Below are 27005 nucleotides of genomic sequence, written 5' to 3'. Positions count from 1 at the left end.
AGATGGAATTAATTTGTGCTTTGTGTAATTAGTGCCTCTTAGGTTTGCTGTTATTCTTCACCAATGATGGGCGATTCTGTAGAGCATTACTTCTTGGAATTCAATCACTGTGTATCTGTGTTCAAGCCAAGTTTGCAGTCTTCCCTCTTTGCTTTAATTCTTGTTTATGATTGGGTAGCTACCATCCACCAAAATATGAGCTTAATTTATGCAAGCTTATGTATAACAGCACCTTTATCTTATTATCATGCAACAGTCTTTGCATAGACTACATGGTGAGCAAGGAATTGAAATAGTGAAGTTTCAATTCAGGCACATAAATGTTTTTTCATTTACAGAGTATTTTTTATGAAAAATACTGTAGAATCATTGAATTGTTTTGGTTGGCTAAGACCTTTAAAATCATTAAGTCCAAACATTAACCCAGCACTGCCAAGGCCACCACTAAACCATATCCCTATGCACCACATCTACACATCTTTTAAATACCTCCAGGATGGTGAACTCAACAACTTCTCTGCTTTATTTAAATACCTGCTTGTATTTAATGGTAAACTTTAATAACTGAAAAAAAATAAAAAAAAAATTAAAAAAGCCCTCATTGTAATCTAAAACTATGTTTAAAGGGAGATGGAAGAAACATTGTCCTTACATGGCCATAGAGTGTGTAAGGTATCTGATTTACTCTTTTATTATAGACTCTAAATTCCTAGAAGGAAGGACTTAAACCTGTGAGTACATGTATATTACCAACCATTGCAAGTTATTACAGCAAAACTTCGTTACATTAAAATTTAATTAGGCCAAATATCTCGTACTTCTGTGGAGAATAATGGGAAACACTGTTTTACTGTAAAAATAAAGGAGGGAGCACAATGGGAGAAACAATAAAAGCCGTGGAAGTTATAGTATTACCTATTTTCTGTCACACTATTGTGCCATACTGATATCTGTGTAATATTGAAAATACATAGCATGGGGTTAGTGACTAGTTTCATAGATGTAAAACAAAGCACACCCATTGGCACGTTATTTTATATGTATTTTTTAATGTCTTATAATAATACACTGGAGCAGTTTTCTACATTTCTATCCTAGCTCAGTAACAGGTGTGATTTGTGCCATTACCAGGAAATTAACATATAGGCATAAAGTGAATTTACACCCTGAAACATTTAAGAATTAAAGAATCCTAACCTTATTTGTTGTTTAAAGCCAAGAGTTTGCAGGCATGTCTCTATGCAGCATATTGGATGGACATATTAGATGTCAGCAGAACGACAAGCATGTGGCCTCATTCAGTGATGCAGTAATTCAAGATCACTGACCATCTACAGATTAAAACACATTTTTTCCCATGTGTTTTGCTCCTCTTCTTTATCTGGATGGATGGTGTATTTCCCTACTCTGCCAGGTAAATCTAGAGGCTACAGACATCTCCCAGGTTAACTCTTAAGTTAACTCCCAGGTTAACTTCCTGTCACTTCTTGCAAGAACAGGAAGCAGGGGAGCAAACTACCATTACAGTAGAATTTTCTGCGGGAAGAATATGCTCCCAAACAAAAATTGTGTAAGATAGAAATTGGATAGTTTCTTTATATGCCTGGACCACCTCTCTTTTTGGCACGTATCACTGAAGGATCTGGGGTGTTTTCTTTGGCAGGGTGATATTAATTCTGTAATTTAGAACTGATCTTTCTAGAATATTATGTAATTTTGCTTGATCATTGCTTGCATTGTAGTTTGTCAACTTCTGGGTTTCAACCCTCATTTTTTCAACTAGGTTCTTTGGGCAGTTATTGCTAGTCAAACTTTGCTGGACTTAACGTTAAGTTGGAAATAAATTGTGATTTTATCTAATCTAACTTCAACATAAGGATAAATTGGAGTTTTGAAAGATTGTAATAAAAGCTGCATGACTGTGTCTAATGTTTTTACGTTAAGGACAAAACCTTAAAGGACATCTGTCGTGACAGTGGGTATTGAAACATTGACTATATATAATTATCAAATGCATGACTGGACTTTGGCAGGATGGGAAATGATAATTTGTTCTTTTGCAAATTCATTTCACATCACAGGTATTTTTTGTTTCTACTTCTAGCATCACTAGAATTTATTTTTCAAACTACTGTGAATTACAAGGAAGATAGATTGAAAAAATGTTCATTAAAGATATTAGGGCAAGAAGGTAATTTATTTAAATATGCTTGTCCTGTTCTTTGCTAAAAGGAGCACACATCTATAGTAATATAGCAAAACATGTATAACTGATAATTGTCACAACTAAATTATTAGGAGCAGAGTATTGCACAAGAGGCAAGCTCAATTAGATCACTACATTCCTGTCCCCCGTAGTTTTTCTTTATTACATGTTCCAGTAGATCTCACTGCAAGGACGTTTACTTGGTGTTTACATACCAAGTGTGTTGTATTTAAAAGTATCTTGCAACCATTTCTGTCTCTCAGATCTGTCATAAAACTGGGATTTTTATGCCAAATTCTAGTACAAGAGCAAGTATTTCTCCAGTAATAAGTTGTTTAAAAGCACATATATTGCTTTAAAAATCTGCTGTTAGGTAGAAGCAAGATCTGGCCTTTGGTGTGCCCTCTGTATGTTTCTGCAACAGTCTTTCCACTGAGGATTCCTTTGACAGAGAAGATTGTTCAGCAAGTTTAGGGCTGGTATAGGCTCTGCTGAACAATTCATGGGTTTGGGTCTTTTTTACTGATTAGGGGCAGATGAACTTAGCTGCCAGAATAAGTCATTCAGAACTGCTGCCATGAAGTAGGAATGAGAGCTGGCCTGAAACTTCAACTTACACACTGAGGTCATCTAGCAGCTTGCAGGATCAGAGGTGGCACCAGAGGATGACTCAAAAAACACTAGTGTTTTCAGTTCTGCATGTGAAAATTAGTCACAGTAGCGATTTTTTTCAGTTTTCACATCAAAGTTTCTGTAGAACCCAAGTCTGGCAGTGAGTTAAGGTCAGAACCATTTTTATAACCCCCTGACTTTATATTTTACCATGTTATTAAGAAAACAATCTCTCTCTAATAAAGCTATTTGTGTATTTCTGCGACTGGAGTGACTTGACAAAGTGACGTCAACTCACAATGGCTTAGTTAATTTTATGAGATTTATTTTATTAATTTCTTTGTTGTAATAGTTGCATTCAGAAAATGACTAAGTTTAATGGCTTAATTATGCAAAAATAAATGTTTTTCATAGCTCCTCCCACTGAGTATTCTCTCATACAAGATACGGTGTCAGAAGGAGCTGAAAAGTACTGTGACTTTGTCATTACATGTATCATTTTATTCAGGTTAATTAGGCAGAAATATTCCGTTACCTCTGAAATAAGCCTTTGACTATTCTGTCCAGTATTTTAAATTCTTTCTTTTAAGAGCAGCATCTATAACCTAATGCCCAGGAGTATATGGATTTATAAGAACCCCACAGCTATCACTGTGGTAGGGCACCATTATTTAAGTTAAACAACATATGAATGATCAGAAAGAACAAGAACAGCAGAAAGTGATGGTTTTAGTCTATGGTAATAATATAAAATTACATGAAGCCCAACTTTCTATGTTTTCTTCATGCAGGATATGCAGTTGTTCTATACAGAAAAAATAAGGTCCATAGATGATAGACTGATCAGTGTCATCACTTTACTCATTCAGGACAGAATTTTATCTCTGTATTTAACAAACTAACTCAGCACATTTTCCTCAACATTTGGGGACTTAGCATGCAGCTACTTCAAGTGTTCAGCAAATATAATTCTTGTACCTGTGTAATTGAGTGTCATATTATGCCTCTTCCTTTCATTGAAAAAGCTTTCAAAGTCATTATAAGACATCTTCACATCAATGGTAAGTCTGTCTTGTAATGTTAACAATTAGATGACTACGTAATGGACAGCTGCTAATATGCACCTTGGAACATTTCTCTTTATTAATGATTCTTGATGTCTTGTTTTCTCACTATTTGGATTCAGCTTCTCTTTCACTCAGGTATATTGGTGTCCCTAAGCCTTTCTGGGCCACAGCTGGAGAAAGTGCTGATTGACAGGACCCTGGTGGGGAAGCTCATCTCTGACACCATCAGTGATGGTAATTACACCCACGTGCAAAATCAATTGCCTACATTAACAATAGAGTAGATAAACAGTTTGTCAAGAGGTAGACTAATTATTGCCACTGGGGACTTGCAAACACAACAAGTAATTGCATGTAAAGCCATAGTTACAACCCCCAGGACTAAGAACACTTTAAGAATAATATTTAACATGAAAGTTTTCAGGCTTGTCAAATACTGAATAGGTTTCTAAAATTCAGTTTCTTACACATTCTAATCACTGTGAACATGCTATTTAAACTTGTCATATTATTAAATAAGGGAAAATGGGACAGAACCATTATCCTTCTGATTAATTCTGTGATTATAAAAATATTTACTTATTAGTAAAGGCTGGATAACATCAGTTAAATGGAAGTGTTTTGATTTAGTTTCTGAATTTCTAGAAACTCACTATTGTAATTAACTAGTTACTGCTCTAAATTATGTTTTAGACTAATGCAGAAGAAAATTTATGAAAATGTACTGCTTTCCCACAGCTTTATAGTATGACTATAGCTTTTTCAATGTGCCTCTACAGAGCTCCACTGAGAACCCAACCAGCTGTCAGTGTCATGGCACCTGCATGTTCAAGAATATGGAATTTTGGTGCAAATAACATGCATCAGCTTCCATATTCTTGAAAATTAGACCCAAATTGCATCCTTTTAAGAAGAATATATTCTAGATTTAGCTTTGATCCTTAATTATTTATTTTCTTCCATGTCCAGGCATCTATTGAATATTGGCCTGGTTATCTAAGCAAGCTCTGATACTGTGTCCTTTTTGATCTTTTCTTATTGGTATCTTGATGTTTAGTCTTGAAAAATGACATTCATCTAACTATGTTAGTGAATCATAAGTATCAAAAAAATTAACTCTAACCTCATATTTAAGCAACTAATTACTCAGAGGGTAAAACACATTTAATATCTTGACGACTTTTTTCACTCTTCACTTAAGATACTAGATTACTAATTCCATTTTAGACTTTTCTGCCTTCTGTTTCCAGAGGGACAATTTCATACTTTCAGGTGACAAAAAGTAGGAAAGCATGCAAGCTAAGATAATAACAAAATTGAAGTTGTTTGTAGAACTTATTCAGAATACTCTCTCTTAAAAAAAGCAGGCAAACAAACAAAAAACCAAAACAACAACAAAAAACAGCAAAACAACAAAACACCCCAACAAAACCAAAACAAAACATAAAAAACCCACACCACAACAAAACAGTAAGTACATAATTAAATTATACATATCTTGCCTTACATTGGCTTAGTATGTCATAGAAATACAAACTTTTTACAGAAAAATACATCTCACTAAAAAAACTTACAACTATAAGAATAATAAAACAACAACTATGTTTTCCTATAGTTATGCCACTCAAACTGCTATAAACAACATTATGTAGTGGTTTGTGCTTATTTTTACTTCTTCAGGAATTTCTTAAACTTGCATGTTTGGTAATACTCATATCTGGAGGTGAAATAGGTCTGCTTCTGTTCAGTAAAAGCAAAACCTGCAACAACTGTCATTGCAATAAATATTTTTTTCATGAACTTCAAAATAAGATACTTTTGTTACACAGACAAATAGTGTTCAAAATACAAATTTTTATACTGAACTATCCTTATGTGAGTACCACAGCCTAATGTTGTCCTAGAATAAATTAGCTTTAATCCAATGTAATTGCACCTCTCCAAATCGAGGTTGGAATTAGAGTTGTGATTTCAAAATTGGCGAAAAGAAACTTGATATTTAATAAAAGAAGTCTGTATAAAAATAACAGTTCTTATTTTAACAATTATGTGTATGTAGAAATTTATAAGATTACAATTTGCCAAAATTACTTCTGAAATGTAGTAATTCTAACTCAGAGTAGCGTGCCCTGACAATATTGGGAATAAAGGTTGGATTGTGTGCACAAAATGCAGAATTAAGGTTGCATCTATAACCCCCCTGCCTCTAATAAAAGTCCTCCTGATTTTTATATAAATAATTATTTATAATAGATAATAGGCAAGATTTTTTAAAAAAGTTAGTTAGAAATGATAGCAAAACTGCTTTCCTAAAGTAGTATTTCACATTTTCAAAATTATTTTATTTATTATTATATATTTATCATATATTATATAGTCTGTATAATATATATTATGTATTATATATGCTATATGTAATTATTTATTATTTTATGGCACTGATGTCTTGCAGGGCTAGTATTTAGAATATTAACTACACTGCCTGCCTTTTTAGAGTCATCTGACTTTGCAGTATACAGGTCCCTTCTGAATAATGATCTAACCGTGTGCAAAGTTGCATTCCTGTCAATCTGGTATCCATACCACTACAGCCTTGGAGACTGAAAATCAAGGAGACTGAAAATCATTCACACCTGCACAGGGATCTTTGAATCCTGCTTTCTTTTCTTTAACCAAAACAAATCTCACAAGTATCTGAGATGTGCTGCATGTCATCTTTATGTAAACTATGCCTGTGAGGGTATCAAAATACTTCTGAGTGCATATTGAGGATACTATACTCAGTGGCTTTGCATTTTCATCTGCATTTAGGATCTCAGTTGTAGCTTCTAACATGCAATGTCAGATATTTTATCAGGGTTTCTTCTTTTTTTTTTTTTTTTTTTTTTCCAAAGCTACTGTTAATGTTAAATTTCAAAGGCAATTATTTGACTTTAAATTTTATCCTTTAGCATTTGCATGCCAGATCCTTCAGAGCTGTGCCAGTACATGACTATTAGAAAATGAAACTGGTTGTAAATCAGACAAAATCAAAGCAAAGCTGAGTACCCAGTTTTCACTGCTTATTCGTAAGACTAAAGTGTCAATCTCCTTAAGGATATATAAAATACATTTATGAAACTAGGATAATAGTCACAAATGCATTTTTGTTTGTTTTTTTTCAGGGGATGTTCCACAGGGTTTTGTTTGTTTGTTTGTTTTGAAATCAAGTTCCACTTTACTTGGCATTTTCCTTTTAACAGAGATTTCACAGTTTACTTTATGAAAACAGCTTGCTGGCTTTACTTTAAACCTGATTCTTGTTAGCAATTCTTCAGTAATCTGGTACTGGTTACCCTGATGATTGACTTCATTCTCAGACATCTCTTTAAATGTGGGCACTACTTGAATAACCAGATAACAATTGGGAAAAATCCTAGATACTACTTTCTAATTGAAGTGCATTATCAAATCACATATCCATTTTCATATTGAATTCTTTGATCTCCTTATGATAAGTGGTGATTCCTCTGCACTTTTCCAGATTCCAAAAGAGCCTGTTCCATCTTCACTACCTGTATTGCTTTTTTAAAAATAAATAAATTTTAAAAAATAAAATATGGAAGGCTGAACCAAGATGAAAATTAATGTGGGGCATAAAATATACATTTGAATGTAGTGATAACTTGATACGAAATAATTTATTCAGGTTATGTAATCAGAGTACTCCCTAGGCTTTATTTCTCATTTCCAAGAAGCTCCTGTCAGGATGACACATAGATGTCTTTTAGGAGATTATAGAGGCTTCAGTGTAATATTTAGGACACTGTCTTGAAAAAATTGCTTTTCGCAATGTCTCAGTGGAGACTTCAGTAATTTGTTTTGTTCCTGGAAACAGGTATTACAGTGGTGACAATTTTCATTGGTTTTTCAGCTGTTCTTACAGACAATTTCATCATCTTGTCATTTGAGGACCATAACCAGCTCTGCTTTATTCAGTTTACAAAGAAGATGGATTCTTCTGATGTAAACAAAAGACTGGAGAAACTCTCTTGTTCGGACCTTAAGGTATAGCTGTCAATGATGTAATGATGTAATGGTGTAAATACTGCAGTAACTTTACATTATGAATCACTGGTACTCATTGATATTGTATGTCTAAATTGCAAACCTTTGTATAGCTGATTGCAAATTGAAAACCTTTGTATAACTGATCAGAACAGCTCAAATTCTAAAAACAGCAGTTATTGAAAAGTAAAAAAATAAATAAATTACATGGCATTCTGAGTTAATGTATTAAAATGTTGTGCGAAGAGGGATCCAATTTTCTACTATATTTAGGTTAAGGGCTCAGACACACAGTTGAGTTACCTCTGCTTAACAGATTACTTTGTGTCAGTTGAGCAGCAGTAACTGATACATTGCACATTCTCAGCATCTAACAAGCATGAAGTAAAATCTGTAATGGTAAACCTTAGTGTAAAAGATTTAGACTAATGTGTTTTACCTCTTGTTTGCTGTGGGCTAAAAATGCACACGTGATCAGTTACTATGGCTCGACTGATATACACAAACTCATGAAGTTATGATAATTCAGTCATCTGTCTGAGCTCCGAGACTGTTGTAGTCCTTTGCAGAAATATTAGTTTCCCCTCCAGTTACAGTAATTGTATTGTTGAGAGAGTTAGTTTTACAATTAAGCCACTGAGCTAGGACTCAGATATAGAAGCTGAGTTTCTCACCCCTGACAAACCATGTATGTGACTGTAGGCAAGTGACTTGTTGCCTCTGTATCTCAATTCACTACTTACACAGTGAAGATTAAAATATTCCTTTTGTCCAGCCCTTTATGTATGGGTCTGTCTATACCACAGTCACAGCAGTAGCTGAAAGGTAGTCCAGAGGTAGCTGAGCTGACTTTAAACTAGCCAGTTTGGATGTCGGAAGAAACCAGCTCATCACAAGCTGAATTACTGTGTCTTGATAGACTGGACTGCATAAACATAACTTACTTTGACCATAAGCTCTTTGGCATCAGGGCAGTGGCTGACCTCAAGTGGAAGTGCTTGTCACTATAATAGTATGAAAAAAAAATTAGCCAAAGGCAATTAACTTTGAACAGGCAGAGTAGGAAAGGGGCTACATCCGATTCACTGCAAGAATGAAGGAGAGACAAGCCTTTGCCCAATAAAGGTAGACAGATGTAATAAGCAAAAAAGAGTTTGTATTTATTTCAGACCAGATAAATGTTAAGGAAGACAATCTTGTGCTAGCAAATATTTTGCCCTTGATAAACCCTCAGGAATTTGCTCATGGAAGGGAGTTTGCATCTGCAAGGCAAGCTTTTTAAGGATGTGTTTAAGTTTTGCCATATTACATTTTAACTTGCTTGGTAGAAATACTTTCTGCTAGGATGAATATCTAATACATTTTCCAGGCTGTTTCAGTTCAGGGCCTCTTTTCAGCTATGACTTGTGTTTGCGAGATTGATCCAACCTCTATAACGTGGATTTGAGACAGTTCACTGTTCACCAGGAACTGAGCTGATACGTAGTTTACTTAAAAGGATGTGTGCTTATGCCTGGCCTGTGGTGTTTGTTAAGGATGTGCTTTAGAAGCAGGGGTGGTGTGTGGTGTAGGTTTTGGGGTTTTTTTTAATAGCTCTAAACTTTAACAAAGAAGCTGTGGTGTGATGAAAACTGCCTTCATGCTTACTTAAATAATGTTTAGAAAATATATTTTCATTCTTGGTATTGCTGGGCATATTTTGTGTCTACTGGTTATGGTGGGTTTTTTTTTCTTGGGAAAGAAGGAAAGCCTAATCCATAGAAAATTCTTTCTACCCTAGGAAACCAGAAATATCTGCTGTACTCCTTAATAAGGTCGTTACATTCAGTTCTTTGCTGACACTGCTGAGCTTCTGGAAACACCTCCATGTTCAATGTTAACTTTGCTTTCTCTGGAAATCAGTGGGAATCACTATGGATTATTTCTTTGCCAGCCAAAAAAAAAAGGCATTTGCATTTTTTAATTGAATGTTCTTTTGTGTGAGGCTTGCTAGTTAGGCAGCTAAATATAATTTTTATTATCTTCAAAATTGCACCAGTGTGAGCCAGCAGAAAGTATTATTCACTACTGCAATAATATTATGTCAGCTCTCTGTATTGAATTAGAGTTCTTCATGGCTGCTTTTGGTCAAACTTAAAATATTGAAAGATCACAGACAGAGTCAACATTAGTGTCCCCATTAGGAGTAATGAAAGAAATAAAAGATGGTTCTCAATTGCAAATCTGCAAACTTGTAATAATATAAGCTTCAGAAAAAACAGTTCCTTAGTGTTGACTTTTTTTTCAAGAAAATTTTAATTAAAATGTAGCTTGCACTGGTGTTAAATTGCTATGGGATCAAAATATGGAGCTAAAATTCAGCAAATTTAAGTGTAGTCTTCATCTCTGCCTCTGACTTTTGTTGTAGCCTTGAGAAATGTATGTAGCATTTGGGCTTAAATTCCTATGTCTAAAATTGGGAAAATGCTTGCTTACAGTCGTATATAATTGTATAATGATATTTCTTTCATATTTACATTGTCATTTCTTTGGTACCTGGACAGAAGCAACTTCACATTGTTCACTGTCCAGCCTCAATGTGGGCAAAATTGGCAGGGAACGCCAGCCAGTACTGTACTGCCAGAGTGCTATTAATAATAAAAACAAGTCAATCATGCTTTCCTCCTCATAGTTTGATATTTATCCAAAAGTTGGGTTTTTCACACATTATATACCTAAATACAGTTACTACTTTCTTCATCCTCTTCCTTTATAAATTATACCACCCTGGATTTTATTTACACTTTGAAAAAAGAAAGGAAGACCTATTCTATGAACCACTAGAGACTTGAAGACCAGCAAAATACAAAAACAACTATTATCATTTGCCTTTTGTCAGTGACATTATTCTGTTAGAAAGTGCCATGTCTAATGCAAGACATAAAGGTTTACAGAAAATTTGTGACTGTTGCTATATGTGAAAGTGTTATGAACAATGAAGGTTGCAACACAGCATTAATTAATATCTGCACAAGTATTTGTGTTTTTCCATCCTAATAAATGTGTCGTCACAAAACCAGCTGTTTATTTATAGTTTTGATTCAAGTATCAGCTACCTGTTAGCTTTTGTTTGTTTTATCTTTACACTTCCAAACAGTATTTTGACAAGTAAAACATGAGATATTCTGAAAATACTGACCTTTTGTAAGTTTTTCCTATCTGTGTTTTTTTTAATCCATTTCAATTTATCTAAAGAAGAGACAATACAAGGAGTTAAATGTTTACCATGAGAGAACAACATTGGTAATTACTTTGATTTCAGTTCCTTTTGATGTGTATTTAGGGGATGAAGAGGTCAATAATATTATGACCATGCAAATAGAAAAGGGTTCTTTTTGACCATATAAGAAACAGCAAAGGATTATTAAAGCATTAACCTTGATTTTAATGGCCTTGGTTGAGTGGTGAGATCACAATTTGGATGAGCCTGATTATTTACTAAATACAATACATAAATGCAGCGGGTTCTTAACACCCATTGCACTCTGGCATTATCGCATTACTGCCATCCTTTGTTGCCTTGCAGACAGGAATATGAAAGCAATCTGTCATGTAGTGAGACTGGCTCCAGAAGCATTTCTCTGATAAGAAGACCCCCTGCCCTTTGCTAGTGTCTGGTCCAGTAGGCTTAGCCATGCGCTTAATCCCCAGAAAGTGGTTCGATTATTGCTGACCAGCAATGGCAAGATAGTTTTTTTTTCCTCTAGCTATCAACCTTCCATTAATTCCTTAAGCAGAAATGCGGTGCAATCTATATTTCCTTGGCATGTGTCACCCAGATGGTGCACTGCTCATGTTTTCAAATAACCATGCTCCAAAATAACAGAGTTTGAATAATAAATTCCACAAATCCTTTCTGAGAAAGAGGCAGAATTCTCAGGAGCTGCATAAACTTTACGCATGATGCTGTAGCTCATCCACATTATGCAGAAAAGTATATATTCTCTTGCAAAGCGGATGTTTGTGTTTGGATTCCTTAATTTAGGGAGGAAAAAGAAAGATACCTGTTTGCTCAGACAGTGTAGAATGCATTTAATATTTGATTATGTCTTAAACACTAGCTTTAGCACTCTGGTCAGCTTTGCAGAACTTGTCATTTAATATGGCTAAGCTTAAATCCTGTGTGTAGGTCGATGCTGTCAAGCAACCATGACTGTACATTTTGGTATTGATTGGAGTCATTGCAGTAAATTCCTTCTTAACTCACATTCCTTTCCTTCCCAATCCCCTCCCCACAGATAAAAGTGTGAGCATGTCTTTTTCTGTCTGAGGAGATATTTTTTACATTTACAGACAGCCTATATGAAGATACATGTATGCAGTCCTCTGTGTATATATACATTTTCTTTCACACATCAAAAGCATGTGCTCTTAGTTGCTCCTACTATGCTATTTTATCACCTCAAATATTTCCTGCTTTTTTTTTCTTCCATCAGATTTCTTACATAGATATACTTGGACCAGAAGGTAGAAGGATGAAACGTCACCTGGCAATAAACCGTGTGCAAGATATGGTCATTTGCTGGTGGTCAGCAACTAGTGATGGAGCGTGGCCTTGGTCTCCTATTTCCTGTGAGAGGGACAGAGCCAACCTATTGCTGTTAGGCTGTGCACATGGCAAATTGGAGGTAAAGTGCTGAACTCTCTTGTTACATAATTTTTCAGATTTGCTAAAGAAATAACTGTTCAACTTAAGTGAATATTCAGGTAGATATAACAAACAGATATGATAAAAACAACAGAAGATCAGCCATTCTTATAATAAAAACAAAGGTTTGGTATTTAATGAAAAAAAACACCTTATTTAGTATGTTTATTTTTTTCACATCAAAACTGGCAATCTGAGAAGTGCAGCAAGGAAGTTAGGTCTTTATAACAGAATAGTTTTCAAGTTGGTAACAGTGAAAATAAAAATGTCAAGAGTACCAGTAGGAAACTCTAATCTGAGTTAGAAACTGTGGGTGTTGCATGCCTGTCTAATGCAATTATTTTACATTGTCATGAACATTAACTGATAGGTATTTTACATTTACTTTAAATGTTTTATTGTAAAATTTTAGCTACACCCAGTTGCTGCTTAAATTGTTCCTATGAGTATTGATCAAATCAGGGACCTTTTTGTTTTTAAAGAAAAAGTCCAAATTCCCCATCTACAGGTAGAAACATAAGCTACAAGTTAGAACAAGGGTCCAAGCTGACCCTGTTCCTGACACTTGCTTAGTTTACCTCTTTAAGCAGCTGATTTCACTTCATATACTTATTTTTTACTTCATCTATTTAAGAATATTTTAATCCAGTTTCTTATGTTAGATAAAAACTTAAAAATGAAGCTATCTGGGCATACTCTGGAAAGAGCTAGACCCTGAATTTAAAATGTAACAGCTGTTCTGAACTAGCGTCTTGTATAGATACTCCTGTATTTGGAGTTGTATTTTCAGTTTATCTTAAGCCACCGACTGTGGGAGAAGAGCAGAAACTTGAGAATTGGCTGTGGAATAGCTGTTCTGGAGTAGCTATTACAGGCTATTTCCCTGTAGGGAAAAACCCTGAGTAACACTTTAGAATAAGCTGCTCTTATAAACAACTTCCTGTTCTCTTTAATTAGGGAAGTGTTTTAAAGTGTTGGAATTATTACTTTGATAACTAATATTAATTTCAGTGAGATGTTTTTCCCTTGGGATTGTCTATATTGAAAGCGGAAGAGAAAAGGTAGTTGAGGCAGCTTTTCTTTCTTACTTCAGTCATTAGTCACAGTAGAATTTAAGTTTAAATTACCTGCAGTTCTGCTTTCTTTACTTCTTTTCAATTGACCTCTCTCCACTAGCGGTCATCGTTGACTCATCTCTCTCCTCTGCCTGATGTACACCTGCAGTTCTCAATTCCCCCTGCAGCTATGCCCAATCACATATAAAAATTACTCTGGTAGCTAAAATGTGCATCTGTTCTTTGTAAGATTTTTCAGCCTAGTCCCTGTGCCATTTTGATATTATGAAACTTCATTCTACTAACATTTCGGATCTTATTTCTTACCATGACTTCTGTATGTCCAAGTTCTGACAGCAACATTCCCATGCCTTTTATTGCCTTCCCACATCTTCCAGAAAGCTTGCAAATACCCACATAACAGTTCACAGTCTCTGTTTTCTGAGATGTTTTATAGAGATTCATTTCTTCTAAGAAATTCTCAGAAACTACCCTGTCAGTTTAAAGTTTTCTCTGTTTCATTTTATATATTATAGGAAGATTTCCCTTTGCTCTGCAGCTTCCAATACACCTTCTTTTATCCTTTTCTGGTTTACACTCTGAATTGTTCAGGGCTGCCAGCTGTCTAGTATAGTCTCAAGCACATCACAGGTGCTTAACACAATAATGATAATCAGCATTCACTGAGCCTTTAGGCCTAAACTCATAGTGATTTTAACTTAACCCACATTGTAATATAAATATAAGAAAATTATTTTTAAAATAAGAACTGCCAAATTTAGCTGTTCACTTGCTTTCCCTTTTCTTTGATTTCCTTTTTTTTCTTATTTTTCCCCTGGATTCTTTGCTGGTACTTGTCTGTTTTAATTCTAACATCCTCAGATTAAATTCCTTTTCCTGTGTTTGTCAACAAAATACCAAACACTATGCCAGGGCTATGGAAAACTTAAGTCGCATATAGATGACAAACTGCCTTGCTGGTTGTCAATTAGCCTGTTCTGTGTACTTACCACTTGGATTCTCAGTGGGCTGCTGTGTAAGGCTGAAGACTACCTATATGTTTCCCCTGTGTATCTGTGATGTGTAAACTATGGTACTGTTGTGTAGACTTTTTTCTTGATTTCTCTAGTGCTTCTTATGGGCAGTAGTTAAATTCCTGTGCATGGATGGGGAATGTCATTCCCAGCAGCTCTAGAAGTAGCATCAACCCCCAATCTGCAACTTAGTGAGACACATTTTTCGCCTACAGAGTTTTGGATAGGAACTTTAACTCAACCCCTTTAACTTTTGGGGGTTATTTTATAGCTTAAACATAAGCAAAAGTATTTCTAGACAGCTTCTTAACAGTTACTCTCTAGGACAGATAACACAAAAATACAGTGTTTCTCTAAATGTGCTTATTTGCCTCTCCTTGTATCTACTCCACTGCCATTTGTCATGTTCCTCAGGTATAGACCTGGAATGAAGCATGACATGCCATTTTTATCCATAAAAGTAAATCCATGTTTATAATATTTGACCAATAATATAAATTGTCTCCCTGTAAATTATTATTGTCAACAGAAGAAGAATGAGAAGCATGAATTGATTCAGTTTGGAGCATTTGTCGAAAAGAAGTGTAGTAAAATAATACCAACAACATTTTACTTGAAAATAGTAATATTGCTTTGATATAACAGCATTATTATCTAGAACTAAGAGAAAAGCAGAGATTGCTGAATAGTGCCTAAAGAGCTGTTTGACATGTTGGGTTTATGAAAAAGTAAACCATGCCTGAGGAAATGAATGGGTGCTACCCACTGCACTTTGGTGCTGACCTACAAAAAACACAAAATGATCTGCCAGGTACTGACACTCTTGTTGTTGTGACAGAGAAAAGGTAAATGGGGCACTTCATGATACTACTTCCTCCCTGGAAGAATTTTCCAAGTGCTATTTGCTAGCCACCAGAAGAGTGCTTATTAGGATGAGAACATGAATAGCTCTGGGACAAGGCAACTCAACCCCTCATCATGATAATATTCTGTAACTGCATATTCTGCTCTGGGATGATCAACGTTGCACATGCAGTGTTTGGTGTATTGTGTACTTAGGCAGCTTTTCAACTTAATGGAGGAAATACATTTTACATTTTAAGTACACTTTAAATGTGATTTAAATTGTACTGTGTGGCTTTGTGTTCTAACATTTGCTACTATTAAGGCTAAAGGTAGACATTATAAAAACAGAAACTACTTTGTCCCTGCAAATCTTGACTTGTTTTACTCCCTTTTTATTTCTGAGATCAGTATTTCCTGTGTTAAATGCTATGGGATTTGGTGAGGAATCCTTCCCTGAAGAAAGGAAAGTGCTTTTCCATTTATCATAATACTTAGCTTCAGTGTGTGATGTATGTTTAAGTGCATGCACTCATGTTGCTGCAGGACTATTTTTCTCTTGAACTTTTGTCTGTTCTCTTGTATGCATTGGTCTCCTCTGGCAAAGTCATCCATTCTCTAATTTATTTATTTAATTATTTGGGTTTTGTTTATTTCTTCTTTGTTAAAATACCAATGATCAAGGATGTTATTTAAATTGTCTCTCTGTGAAGGTAATGCTGGTATTTTGATTTCAAAACCAGAAGAGGAATCTTCCAGAAATCATTTCAAGCAATTTGCTATGAATAAATAGGATCTCATGTAAAATCATCCTTGGATTAAATGCTTTGAGAGAAAGTCATGTTAAAATCAACATGAACTTTATTCTCCAAACATACAGTAACAGGAGGTGGTGATGCTATGGCTCACTTACTGTAGTACTTTGTCTTTGCCATATTAATTTTCACTCCATTTTGTGCTAGTGTGAATCACTGAAATTATAGTTCAATCTTGTGGAAAAAATAATTTGCCTGAGAGAGAACAGTATTTCCCTTTCTCCTAAGAGATAATATATAATAGTTACTACTTCTACATTGTGCCTCAAACTTGTGAAGAAAACACAGCAGATCTTTTATGAGCGAGCTATCCTACAATTACTGTAGCACTCAGAAAAACATCTATGGTGTGTGACTGAATAGCTGAAATACCTCTCACACACATATAGCAAAAAATGTAAAATCCTCAATGTCACATTGGGCTAAAAGTTCAATGAATAATATGGGATAAAGATGATGATGATGACGACGACAAATTTTGGAAGAATATAAGAATGAATGCTGGCTGAAGATCCTCTAAGTAGTAAGATTACATGTGAGAGTGTAAATACATTGCAGCCAAATAAGTAACCCAAAGTAGGAGTCTTGCATTTTTATTTTAGAAATGTTTAAAAATAGGGTGGATTTTGTTCTTCCATCTACACAGTGCTGTATTTAAAACAATTTTACTCTAGTGTGCGCTACACTTCCCACTCTGCATTTCCAGTTAAAGTGTTTGTTGTTATTTGGAGCCTCACTCTGTGAAATTAAATAAGCATTTTTTTCAACATCCATAAAATAAATCAAACATTTTTCTCATCTGAAAGGCACACAATTCAGTCACAGCAAGCTTATTTCTGTGTTTCTTTTGTTTTCTTTTTTTCTTATCTGCCTGGTAAGCCAATTTTCTGCTTAAGAACTACTGGTTAAACCTCTTATTTGGTTTGATACATGGACTTTATCCTTTCCCAGCACTCTATGCAAAATACTCAATTTTTTGAGTGCTCAAAGATTTCCACTGAGAAGAGTGATACTGCCCACAAAAGCCAGTGCTATTATTTCTTTCAAACAGAAAGTATCTTAACAAGTCAGACCCCTTGTTTACAAAGATTAACAGATTCCTTTACTTTGAATGTTACAATTTCTGACTGCAGCATTTGAGAACTTCATCTGTATAGTATCGCTCATATTGCTGATGAGCTGATGCAGAGTACAGGCCAGTTCTGCAGGGGGAAAACAAATGTGCAGTAGTAGTGCATAACTGACACGTTAATAAGGGAAATATGCATAAATTATGTGGAAAATATTTAAATACATTTACCATCTTTTTTGTAGCGTACATGTCATAAAACTAAAAGGGGCTTTTTTTTTTTTTTTTTCTGAATTATTTGTTTATTTTACAGAAAGTAATTGGTTTTACTCCATGCAAAGTACTCCCAGAAATCTTCCCTTAAAATCCAAGGCTAAATGCTTAGTCCAAGATTTATGGAACACACTTAACATTGAATGGGACTATATGCACCACCACATGATACTACGGCTCTGTCATTTTAGATCTGCTGCCCTGTTCCCTCCTCTGCAAATCCTACAGTTGTCCTACCCACTTCTGAGGGAACTTCTCCAGATTTGGCCTTCCCATTCCCCAGCAAATGTTTTGTTAACTTAAAGATGCATTGCTATTTTAATGTTCCCCTTTACCGTTCTAGAGAAGTGCTACTCGCCAGAAAGGAATCAGTGGATTCCTTTAAATGAACTGCTAAATCACTATGTGCACTACACTTACTAGTATGTGGCTACTTACCAGATAGAAAAACAATTGGCAGATAATGGAGTACCATCTTCTTGGGGGGGAAAAAAAGATGTTTTTATTGTTTGACTTCTTATTTTTTAAAAGCATTATCATCATCTTATTAACACATTTCTGTAGTTGTGTATCTCTCTGCTTCTCTGCTTTAGTTTTCCAGTTAATGGCATGAAGAATTCATAATAACAGTGATCTCTGACAGAGAAACTGAAATCTTCCCTCTCAGATGAAAGAGAATATCCATTTTCCCCTTCAGAGTGCCAAATACCAGTTACATTCAGCAAAACTGGAAACCAGAACAAAGAGGTCTCTCAGCTTGGGACTCTTCTTCCAAGAGGCACATGAGGCCACTGATGCATGAGAAGCAGCTTATCTGTTCCAATCTTAAGGAGAAATGTTTCTCTTGTTTTCAGCCAGAGTATGAACAGCAACATCTAGAAAAGTTTTCTTTCAGCCTAGTTTGTTTAAACATTATGTCAAAACCTCTCTTATAAAATGCAGCAAATAATTTCTCCCCTCACGGGAACTCTTCCCTAGTTTAAAATTGCATTATATACAGCAACCAGCCCTACCCTAGACTTCATTTAAAGGATCTGCTCTCAAAATTATGTGAAGCTAGGAAACTTCTCATCTCAAGGCTCATTACGTTAGCCTTCCAAAATACAACATTTTACTTTATTTTAAATTCAAAGTAATGAGTAACATTTTGTCCCACTTTTGCTCTAATGAGGCCGAGCAACGTTATTAATTGGATTCATGCTGCCTCTCAAATGATCAAATGACAACATTTACTTTTCTGTGACTATTTTCATTGCTGTTTTCCAATGATCACTCCTATGGAGTTCTAAAAATCCCTTTTTCATGTGTTTTCTTCTTTATTGTCTTAAACTTCAAGGCCAGCCTCTCTTCAGTCTTTCATCTCCCATAGACTTGATTATTCTGTGGATCTTCATGAGTTTCTTGTAGCCTATGAGGAGATGTCCACAGAGGAATACTGGTTTTGGATCAAAATATGTAGCTGCATAATGCACTGCAATGAAACCTGCCACAGGAAGGCAGAAATCTGAGTCTCAGGGGGCCTCAAGGCTCATTTCACTGAAGTTATGGAATCTTTGAAGACTTGCTTGGGCAAGATTTCTCTTTCACATATTTGAAAGGCAGCTACCTGCATCTCTATACATACTCTTAGGGAAAACTGAAGAACAAACAATAACATTTCACCTTGTCTTTATTGGGGGTTACAGAGCTCTGGGGTCACAGTAATCCTTTGTCTACAATAACCTCTTACAGGTTTCCTTGCTATGCAATTTAACACCCTAATAAGCTACACACTTCAGCAGTTCTAACATCTGCACAGTAGCCACTGTGCATTTTGTGGGCATAAATGACTAGTTGCAGATGCTAAGTCCTTCGTGAGGAAATGGTGGAGGTGAGAAAATGTTTTTCAGACTATATGAGTAATTTAATCTTTTATTTCCTCTTTGGTATATATTTCTGTTGATCATTGCTCTTCTACTGAAATCAGTTTACTGGGTTTTCACAAGTTAAATTCATGGGATTCTGTATTAAATGCTTTTGCATGAAATGCAAACTAGCTAAGACTTTTTTATTAACTTGTCAGCTGGTTTACAGCCACAGAATTGCAATAATTCTTCCTCTTTTTTTTCAATGAGAAACCCTTTTGCTGACAAAATAAGTAAACTGTCAGAACAAAATATCCTAATCACTCTAGCCAACATTCTGTGTAACTTGTCTATAATTTAATAATTTGCTCTGAAGTAATGAATGGTATGTAAAAAAACCCTTAATTTCTTATTTTTCTCCTTTGCAGGATGAACAGCTAAATTCTGTGTTCGGTTGGTCTTGTGACCTGTGGAAATCAACTTTAAACTGCTTTAACATTATGTGTGCTTTTCCGTTTTCAACCTGAAATTTCTGGATTTCTTCCCTTACCTTTTCTCTGCCTATTAATCACATTTATTACCCCTTTCTGTGTAAATGGTACTTGCATACCACCTGGACTCAAAAGAAGAGGCTTACAAAATTAGTGGGAGGTCAGCAGCTTCAGTTTATAGTGTGAAGAATGCTGTGGGCATACCTGAGGGTGAGGTTTGGCTCAGTTTGACATTTTCCTTTCACTCTTTATTTCTGCATGAACAAACACCAGCAAGTTTCTGACTGACTTCTACTACACTCAGTCTTCTAGAGACATTAGTTTTCTCTCTCAGAGAAAGCTTTTCATGAGCCAATTTGTACCTTATTTACAGCTGGTATTTCTCCCAGATTCTGCCTGCTTGCATCCTGTATCATACCTCTGGCTCAAAGCTATGTATTCTAGGACATGAATCATCATTGGAGTCCACTGGTGCCTCCACCGCTCTGTGGTACTTCCCGTGTGTCCACACTACAAATTCTTGCTCTTTGCCAGCTGCTGTCGTTGTATCATGTTCTGCCTTTTTCTTCTTCCCGTTCATGCAACTTTCAATTCCCCCCAAATGGTCCCTTTTTTCCACTCTCACAAATACATTTATTCTGCATCTAGAGCTACATGGCACCAAAGAACATCTACCACCTACTTATTTGGCAATGTGTAGTATAAACTGTTTATAAACATGCCGTTGTTTCTACCACTACAGTGTAATATTTTCTGTTACCATGGACCAGAGCAAATGATCACAAGTGCTCTATGTATGATGCTCTGAGTAACCTGTTACAATTTTTTTTCCAGAAATTTTGGGGTTTATTCCTCATTCTACTTGTAAATAATCAATTATTCTTTTCTATTAGTCAGCTGCACATTTCTCTTCTTACCAACACTGTTAGGACCATCCCCACTTCCATCTTCTGTTAACTTATTATGTATTCTGAACAAACAAATATGGCTCAAACTATACTGCAGGGTTTTTTAATCAAAGGAATTAATTTCTTAAAAATTAAATCAGTAGATTTTACAACTGTATTTCTAAAATGCCTATTTTTTGTAGCTTGCTGACCCATCAGAAAGACTTCCTCTATAATTTAATAATTTGCTCTGAAGTAATGAATGGTATGTAAAAAAACCCTTAATTTCTTATTTTTCTCCTTTGCAGGATGAACAGCTAAATTCTGTGTTCGGTTGGTCTTGTGACCTGTGGAAATCAACTTTAAACTGCTTTAACATTATGTGTGCTTTTCCGTTTTCAACCTGAAATTTCTGGATTTCTTCCCTTACCTTTTCTCTGCCTATTAATCACATTTATTACCCCTTTCTGTGTAAATGGTACTTGCATACCACCTGGACTCAAAAGAAGAGGCTTACAAAATTAGTGGGAGGTCAGCAGCTTCAGTTTATAGTGTGAAGAATGCTGTGGGCATACCTGAGGGTGAGGTTTGGCTCAGTTTGACATTTTCCTTTCACTCTTTATTTCTGCATGAACAAACACCAGCAAGTTTCTGACTGACTTCTACTACACTCAGTCTTCTAGAGACATTAGTTTTCTCTCTCAGAGAAAGCTTTTCATGAGCCAATTTGTACCTTATTTACAGCTGGTATTTCTCCCAGATTCTGCCTGCTTGCATCCTGTATCATACCTCTGGCTCAAAGCTATGTATTCTAGGACATGAATCATCATTGGAGTCCACTGGTGCCTCCACCGCTCTGTGGTACTTCCCGTGTGTCCACACTACAAATTCTTGCTCTTTGCCAGCTGCTGTCGTTGTATCATGTTCTGCCTTTTTCTTCTTCCCGTTCATGCAACTTTCAATTCCCCCCAAATGGTCCCTTTTTTCCACTCTCACAAATACATTTATTCTGCATCTAGAGCTACATGGCACCAAAGAACATCTACCACCTACTTATTTGGCAATGTGTAGTATAAACTGTTTATAAACATGTTTCTACCACTACAGTGTAATATTTTCTGTTACCATGGACCAGAGCAAATGATCACAAGTGCTCTATGTATGATGCTCTGAGTAACCTGTTACAATTTTTTTTCCAGAAATTTTGGGGTTTATTCCTCATTCTACTTGTAAATAATCAATTATTCTTTTCTATTAGTCAGCTGCACATTTCTCTTCTTACCAACACTGTTAGGACCATCCCCACTTCCATCTTCTGTTAACTTATTATGTATTCTGAACAAACAAATATGGCTCAAACTATACTGCAGGGTTTTTTAATCAAAGGAATTAATTTCTTAAAAATTAAATCAGTAGATTTTACAACTGTATTTCTAAAATGCCTATTTTTTGTAGCTTGCTGACCCATCAGAAAGACTTCCAGCAGTCTGTTTTTTAAATCATCAAAATAAGAATAAATTGTTATAACTTCCTACCAAAATGTTTTGGATTCTTTTCAGGTTCTGAGTTATGTCCGTACAGAATGGGATCCGCTCGATGCAAGCTTCAGCACTAATCAGCCTTATCAGGTTCACACAGTAGAGCACTCCATCTCAGCAGACAAAGAGCCCATGGCTGACAGCTGCATCTACAAGTATGTTAAGAACAAAATTCAGTGTGTGGCAGTCACCAGAATACCACTACGATCCAAAGCCATCAGCTGTTGCAGGGACACTACAGAAGACAAACTAGTCCTGGGTTGTGAAGACTCATCAATAATTCTGTATGAAGCCTACAACCAAGTGACTCTGTTAGCCCAAGCAGAACTGCTGCCTGCTCTAATAACTTACCACCCATCTGGAGCTATGTTCATGGTTGGAAGCTCTCAAGGGGAGCTGCAACTTTTTGACACGGCGCTGTCCCCAATTAAAATTCAGCTCTTAGCACAAGACTATTCACCTGAGGCAACTCTGCAATTCAGTAAACACTTTTATGTGTCTAGCAGCCTCATCCAGATCCAGTGGGATGCTCCTCAGGTTGCATCTGCCAGCACTGACGGCACAGACATTCATGATCGTTTGTTGGTTAGATTCGACAGAGGACCCTTAGGAGTACTTAACTTTAAACTTGGTAAGTTACTGAGCACATCTATTGAACTTTGAGCTCTCAGGGAAATGTCTGTACCTCACAAGTTTTTGTAGTTTGAAAACAACACCCTCATTTTAGGTATGTGGGACCTTAGCCTTAAAAACACATAGTTCAAACAATATCTGAAGTTGTAAACCAAGGATTTCATTGTTTCACAAGATATTACTTAATATCTTTTGATATGGGGTGTGATAGCATAGGACCCTGATCTGAGGTTGGATCAGGGTCCCATTGTATACCCTGCTACTCTAATAAAGCATAACAATTTCTCATATTGAAAATTATTTTATTCTCTAGTATATCATTTTAGGAATTTTATTCATTCTGTAGTAATAGCCCTAACAAACTAAAATAAAATATTTTCAATAATAGAATATGAATGCCATTTTCTTTCCTAAATTGTTTCTGTGTGTGTACAATGCAACTGTTAATCCTGCCTTCAGTATGTGAAGTTACACCATTTCTTTCCTTGAAGACTTTTCACAGATGAAGGAGGGTTTTCATAATCTTCAGAGAATTTTGGTCTCTCAGTTAAGTTGCCAGGAGTTGTGAATAACAGAAGAAGAAATAATACTAATTTTAGAATGTATATAGCACTCCTCATTTTAGGTGCAAGGAGACTTTAAGAGAGTTAAAACCATAACTATCTTCATTTTACAAACAGAATAACAAGAAGCAGTAACGGGAAGCTAAAAGGCTTTCCAAGAGTTACACGAGTCAGTGATTGACCTAAAAACAAAACCCTGCAGTTGCTCATCAGTGAGAACTGTATTAATTCCATTCAAGTTGGGCAAGTTACAGTGCTGCAAACCCACTGGGAGAGCTAAAAAAACAATCATGCTTAAATCTTCTGACTACCAAACCAGTGTTTTAGCAGGACAGACAACCACGTTGAATATACTTATTCTGGAAAATGTCAGCACTTTGCTTATTGTCCAAGGAAACAGGATTGCATTTATAGAGTTTTTTATTATTACAGGAGTTTTTTATTATTCCCTATTGAGATTAGGAAGAAGCTTTTTTAAAAAAAAGAACACCCTAGGTGATAGTAAGGTTTGAAAATCTACTATATTTCTTTTCTGATTGAGACATACATACACTTTTGTGGAGAAAAATCCTGTCTAAAAATACTCTAAACCTAATAATTTGAAGGACTAAATTTAAAAAACTTTAACTATGTCACTGCAAAAAGGTAAAGTAATATCAGAAGATATTAGCAACAAAAATGTTGGGTTGGCTTATAGTTGTATATCTCTAAAAAAGCTGATCCATATTATTACTGTTATCCGAAAATACTATGTAAAAAACTGTTTACAAGTTATCATTTATTTTGAGATAACTCAGCTGCATTATGTTCAATGACAGATTTAATAGTTGCAGCATACCCCAGAACACTAATTGTAAGAGCTATTTGATGTTTTTGTACATGTTGGCCATTACAAAAAGCCCCTCTAAATTACCTTTTACCTGTCAAGCAGAAGGCACTCTACCCACATCTACCTTGCTTTTCTTCAGTTCTCCCTTGTGGGGTTTTCTCACAACAGCTTTCTGGAAAGCACTTGCTATCTTTAGCACATTTATGTTCTTATGAAGGCAAGCAGGCTCTCAGTGCAGGGATTTAGAGGCCTTTCCTACTAATTGCCAGCTTGTAAACTTAATTGGACTGTCTCCCTGGGCACTGTTCCTAAATCAATTAGGCAGTGAGTTGGCTGTCGCCTCTTTTTCCCAAGCAGGTTGCCTGGAAGCGCACTACCTAGGTGAAGTCAAGCATCCAAATGGGAAGATGTTGACCTCTACAGCTGGAAGTTATCACATTTTAAAATTCATTCTGAATAATTACTGTAAAATCTCTTCTAGGAAGGAGGCAAAGCTTTCTCTTTCACCTCTCCCTTCCTTCCTCTTTGTAGTCCACTGTGCCAAAACATGCTGTTCTCTACCATGTGCTAGTTTTCAACTTTACCCCTATTCAGATTGCCACACTACCAAGATGATGCTGTGTTGATTAGTCAGTTTCTCTTCCCAACATGAGTAGTTTTTAGGTCTCTGCTATTTAAAAAATAATATAAATAAATATTAATTATATGGAAAATTTAGGGGTCCATGACAGCGAAACCCAGACAGGCATTTGGGACTGAAATAAAATCCATAATTAACTCCTGGCTTGGAATAAGTCTGTTAATAAGTCTGTTAATAAGTCTGTCCATAAGTCTGTTAAGAAACTGTATCAATGAGAGGGGGCAAATATGTTTTTAACTTCCAGCTGACATACTATGATTTTGGGCAAGTTCTGTGAATTCTTTATTGTGCTGTCTAGCCAGCTGTATTTTAGGAAAAGATTCATATTACATTTACCCTTAAACATGAATGGCAAATAGTTTTGGTGTCTAATGCCAAACTAATTTTCAAAAGCATTTTGGCTTCTTGTCATTGATGTCAACCCAGATCTTGGATAGTGCCAAAGTTGGTACTGGTGCCAGTGGTTCAGCATTGCTGGCCTCGAAAGACATTTTAAATATAGTATTTAATTAGCATGCAAATAAGTATTTTCATCTTCACTTAGTGATTATGTGAAGATTACCCAACTTATGTAATACTTTAAAAACACTAAACGTTTAGGAAGAATAAAGCCTACCATAACAATTAGATATTATCACACATACGCAGGTTAAACATGGCTATTACACAGTATTATGTCCATAGGCTTTAATACATGCAAATGTAAAGTGAAATGTAATAGACAACCATGTCTTTTCTTCAATGACACTACAAAACTAAAGTATTTCTCTGTTACAAAAAATAAATATGTAAGCTTTTTTTCCCATTGTGTCAGATATGCAGGTACTCAGCAATTAACTTGTCCTTGAGCTTGTTTTGCACTTTTTTCTCAAATGTTATTTTACATCACAAACAATACTCACAACTACATTTATGCAGGCTGCCCAGAGATGTTGTGGGGGCTCCATTCCTGGGAGTGTTCAAGGGCAGGTTGGATGGGGCTCCGAGCAGCCTGTTCTAGTGGGAGGTTTCCCTGCCCATGCAGGAGAGTTGGAACTCGATGATCTTTAAGATCCCCTTCCAAGCCCAAACATTCTGTGATCCTGTGATTTATGAAAATGTTGTGAGGTATGTTTTCTATATATCCAGTCTGCTTTTCTGTTATCACTTTTTTCCCAGCCATGCTATGGCTTTAAAAGATCAGTATTGAAAAACAGCTTGTTCTCTTTCTTGTCAGAATTTTTTCCTTAAAATCAGTTTTAACAAACAACATCAGAATATAAAATGAGAGACTAAATGATGTTATGTTTTTGTTTAAAGAGAGGTGAACATTAACTTTGTTCTGATCTGTTTCTAATATCTGGAGCCATAGTGATACAGAAAACTCTAGCACAGTGTCCCAAAGCAAGCAAAAATAGCTAAAATGTCATGTGTGGCCTATGACACATGATCATATGGGTAGTCAGAGATGATAAATAGCATTACTCTCTGCAGCTTTTCAGCCACCTTTTCTGTTCAGAAGCTGAGACTTACAAGTCAAGAAAATTTTTGTCTTTTAATTTTTACTTTTCAGAGTAAAGTGATGTAGATAAATCACGTTCTTACGGAGTGAGGAATGTGTTGGGGTTTTTTTTCACTTACTAAGCTTGTTCTTGGTTTCATGTGCAACTGCAGTTCAGAAGTTCCTAAATGTTGGTATCTTTCATTGTATTCCCTCATAGAAGAAATTCTTCATTTACAGAATTTTGCCAAGCTAGAAGTAAGTTCTAGAGCAATTGCAATGTAGGGAGCAATTGTGTAAATGCTGCTTTGAGGTTTGAGCTGCTATAAGCTTGTATACATAGGTGTGTTTCTGTGAGACAAATGCTATTTTTAAGTGTTGTCCAGCAGTAT

The 27005-nt window shown here is 35.6% G+C and overlaps 1 protein-coding gene across 1 annotated transcript in view; it reads left to right on the top strand.

The window, feature by feature from the left end:
* WDPCP (WD repeat containing planar cell polarity effector) overlaps positions 1-27005 on the top strand; it is a 109814-nt gene that overhangs the window by 11669 nt on the left and 71140 nt on the right. Inside the window, exons 6-9 of the mRNA XM_009993435.1 lie at positions 4005-4119; positions 7799-7932; positions 12408-12599; positions 22490-23099. Of these exons, the coding sequence (XP_009991737.1) occupies positions 4005-4119; positions 7799-7932; positions 12408-12599; positions 22490-23099 (1051 nt within the window). The remainder of the gene's footprint in view (positions 1-4004; positions 4120-7798; positions 7933-12407; positions 12600-22489; positions 23100-27005) is intronic.

Source organism: Chaetura pelagica, unplaced genomic scaffold, assembly GCF_000747805.2.
Source record: "Chaetura pelagica isolate M959 unplaced genomic scaffold, ChaPel_1.0 scaffold472, whole genome shotgun sequence".
Lineage (NCBI taxonomy): Eukaryota > Metazoa > Chordata > Aves > Apodiformes > Apodidae > Chaetura > Chaetura pelagica.
The sequence above is the reverse complement of the archived record's forward strand: the minus strand, read 5'-3'. Positions and strand labels throughout refer to the sequence as shown.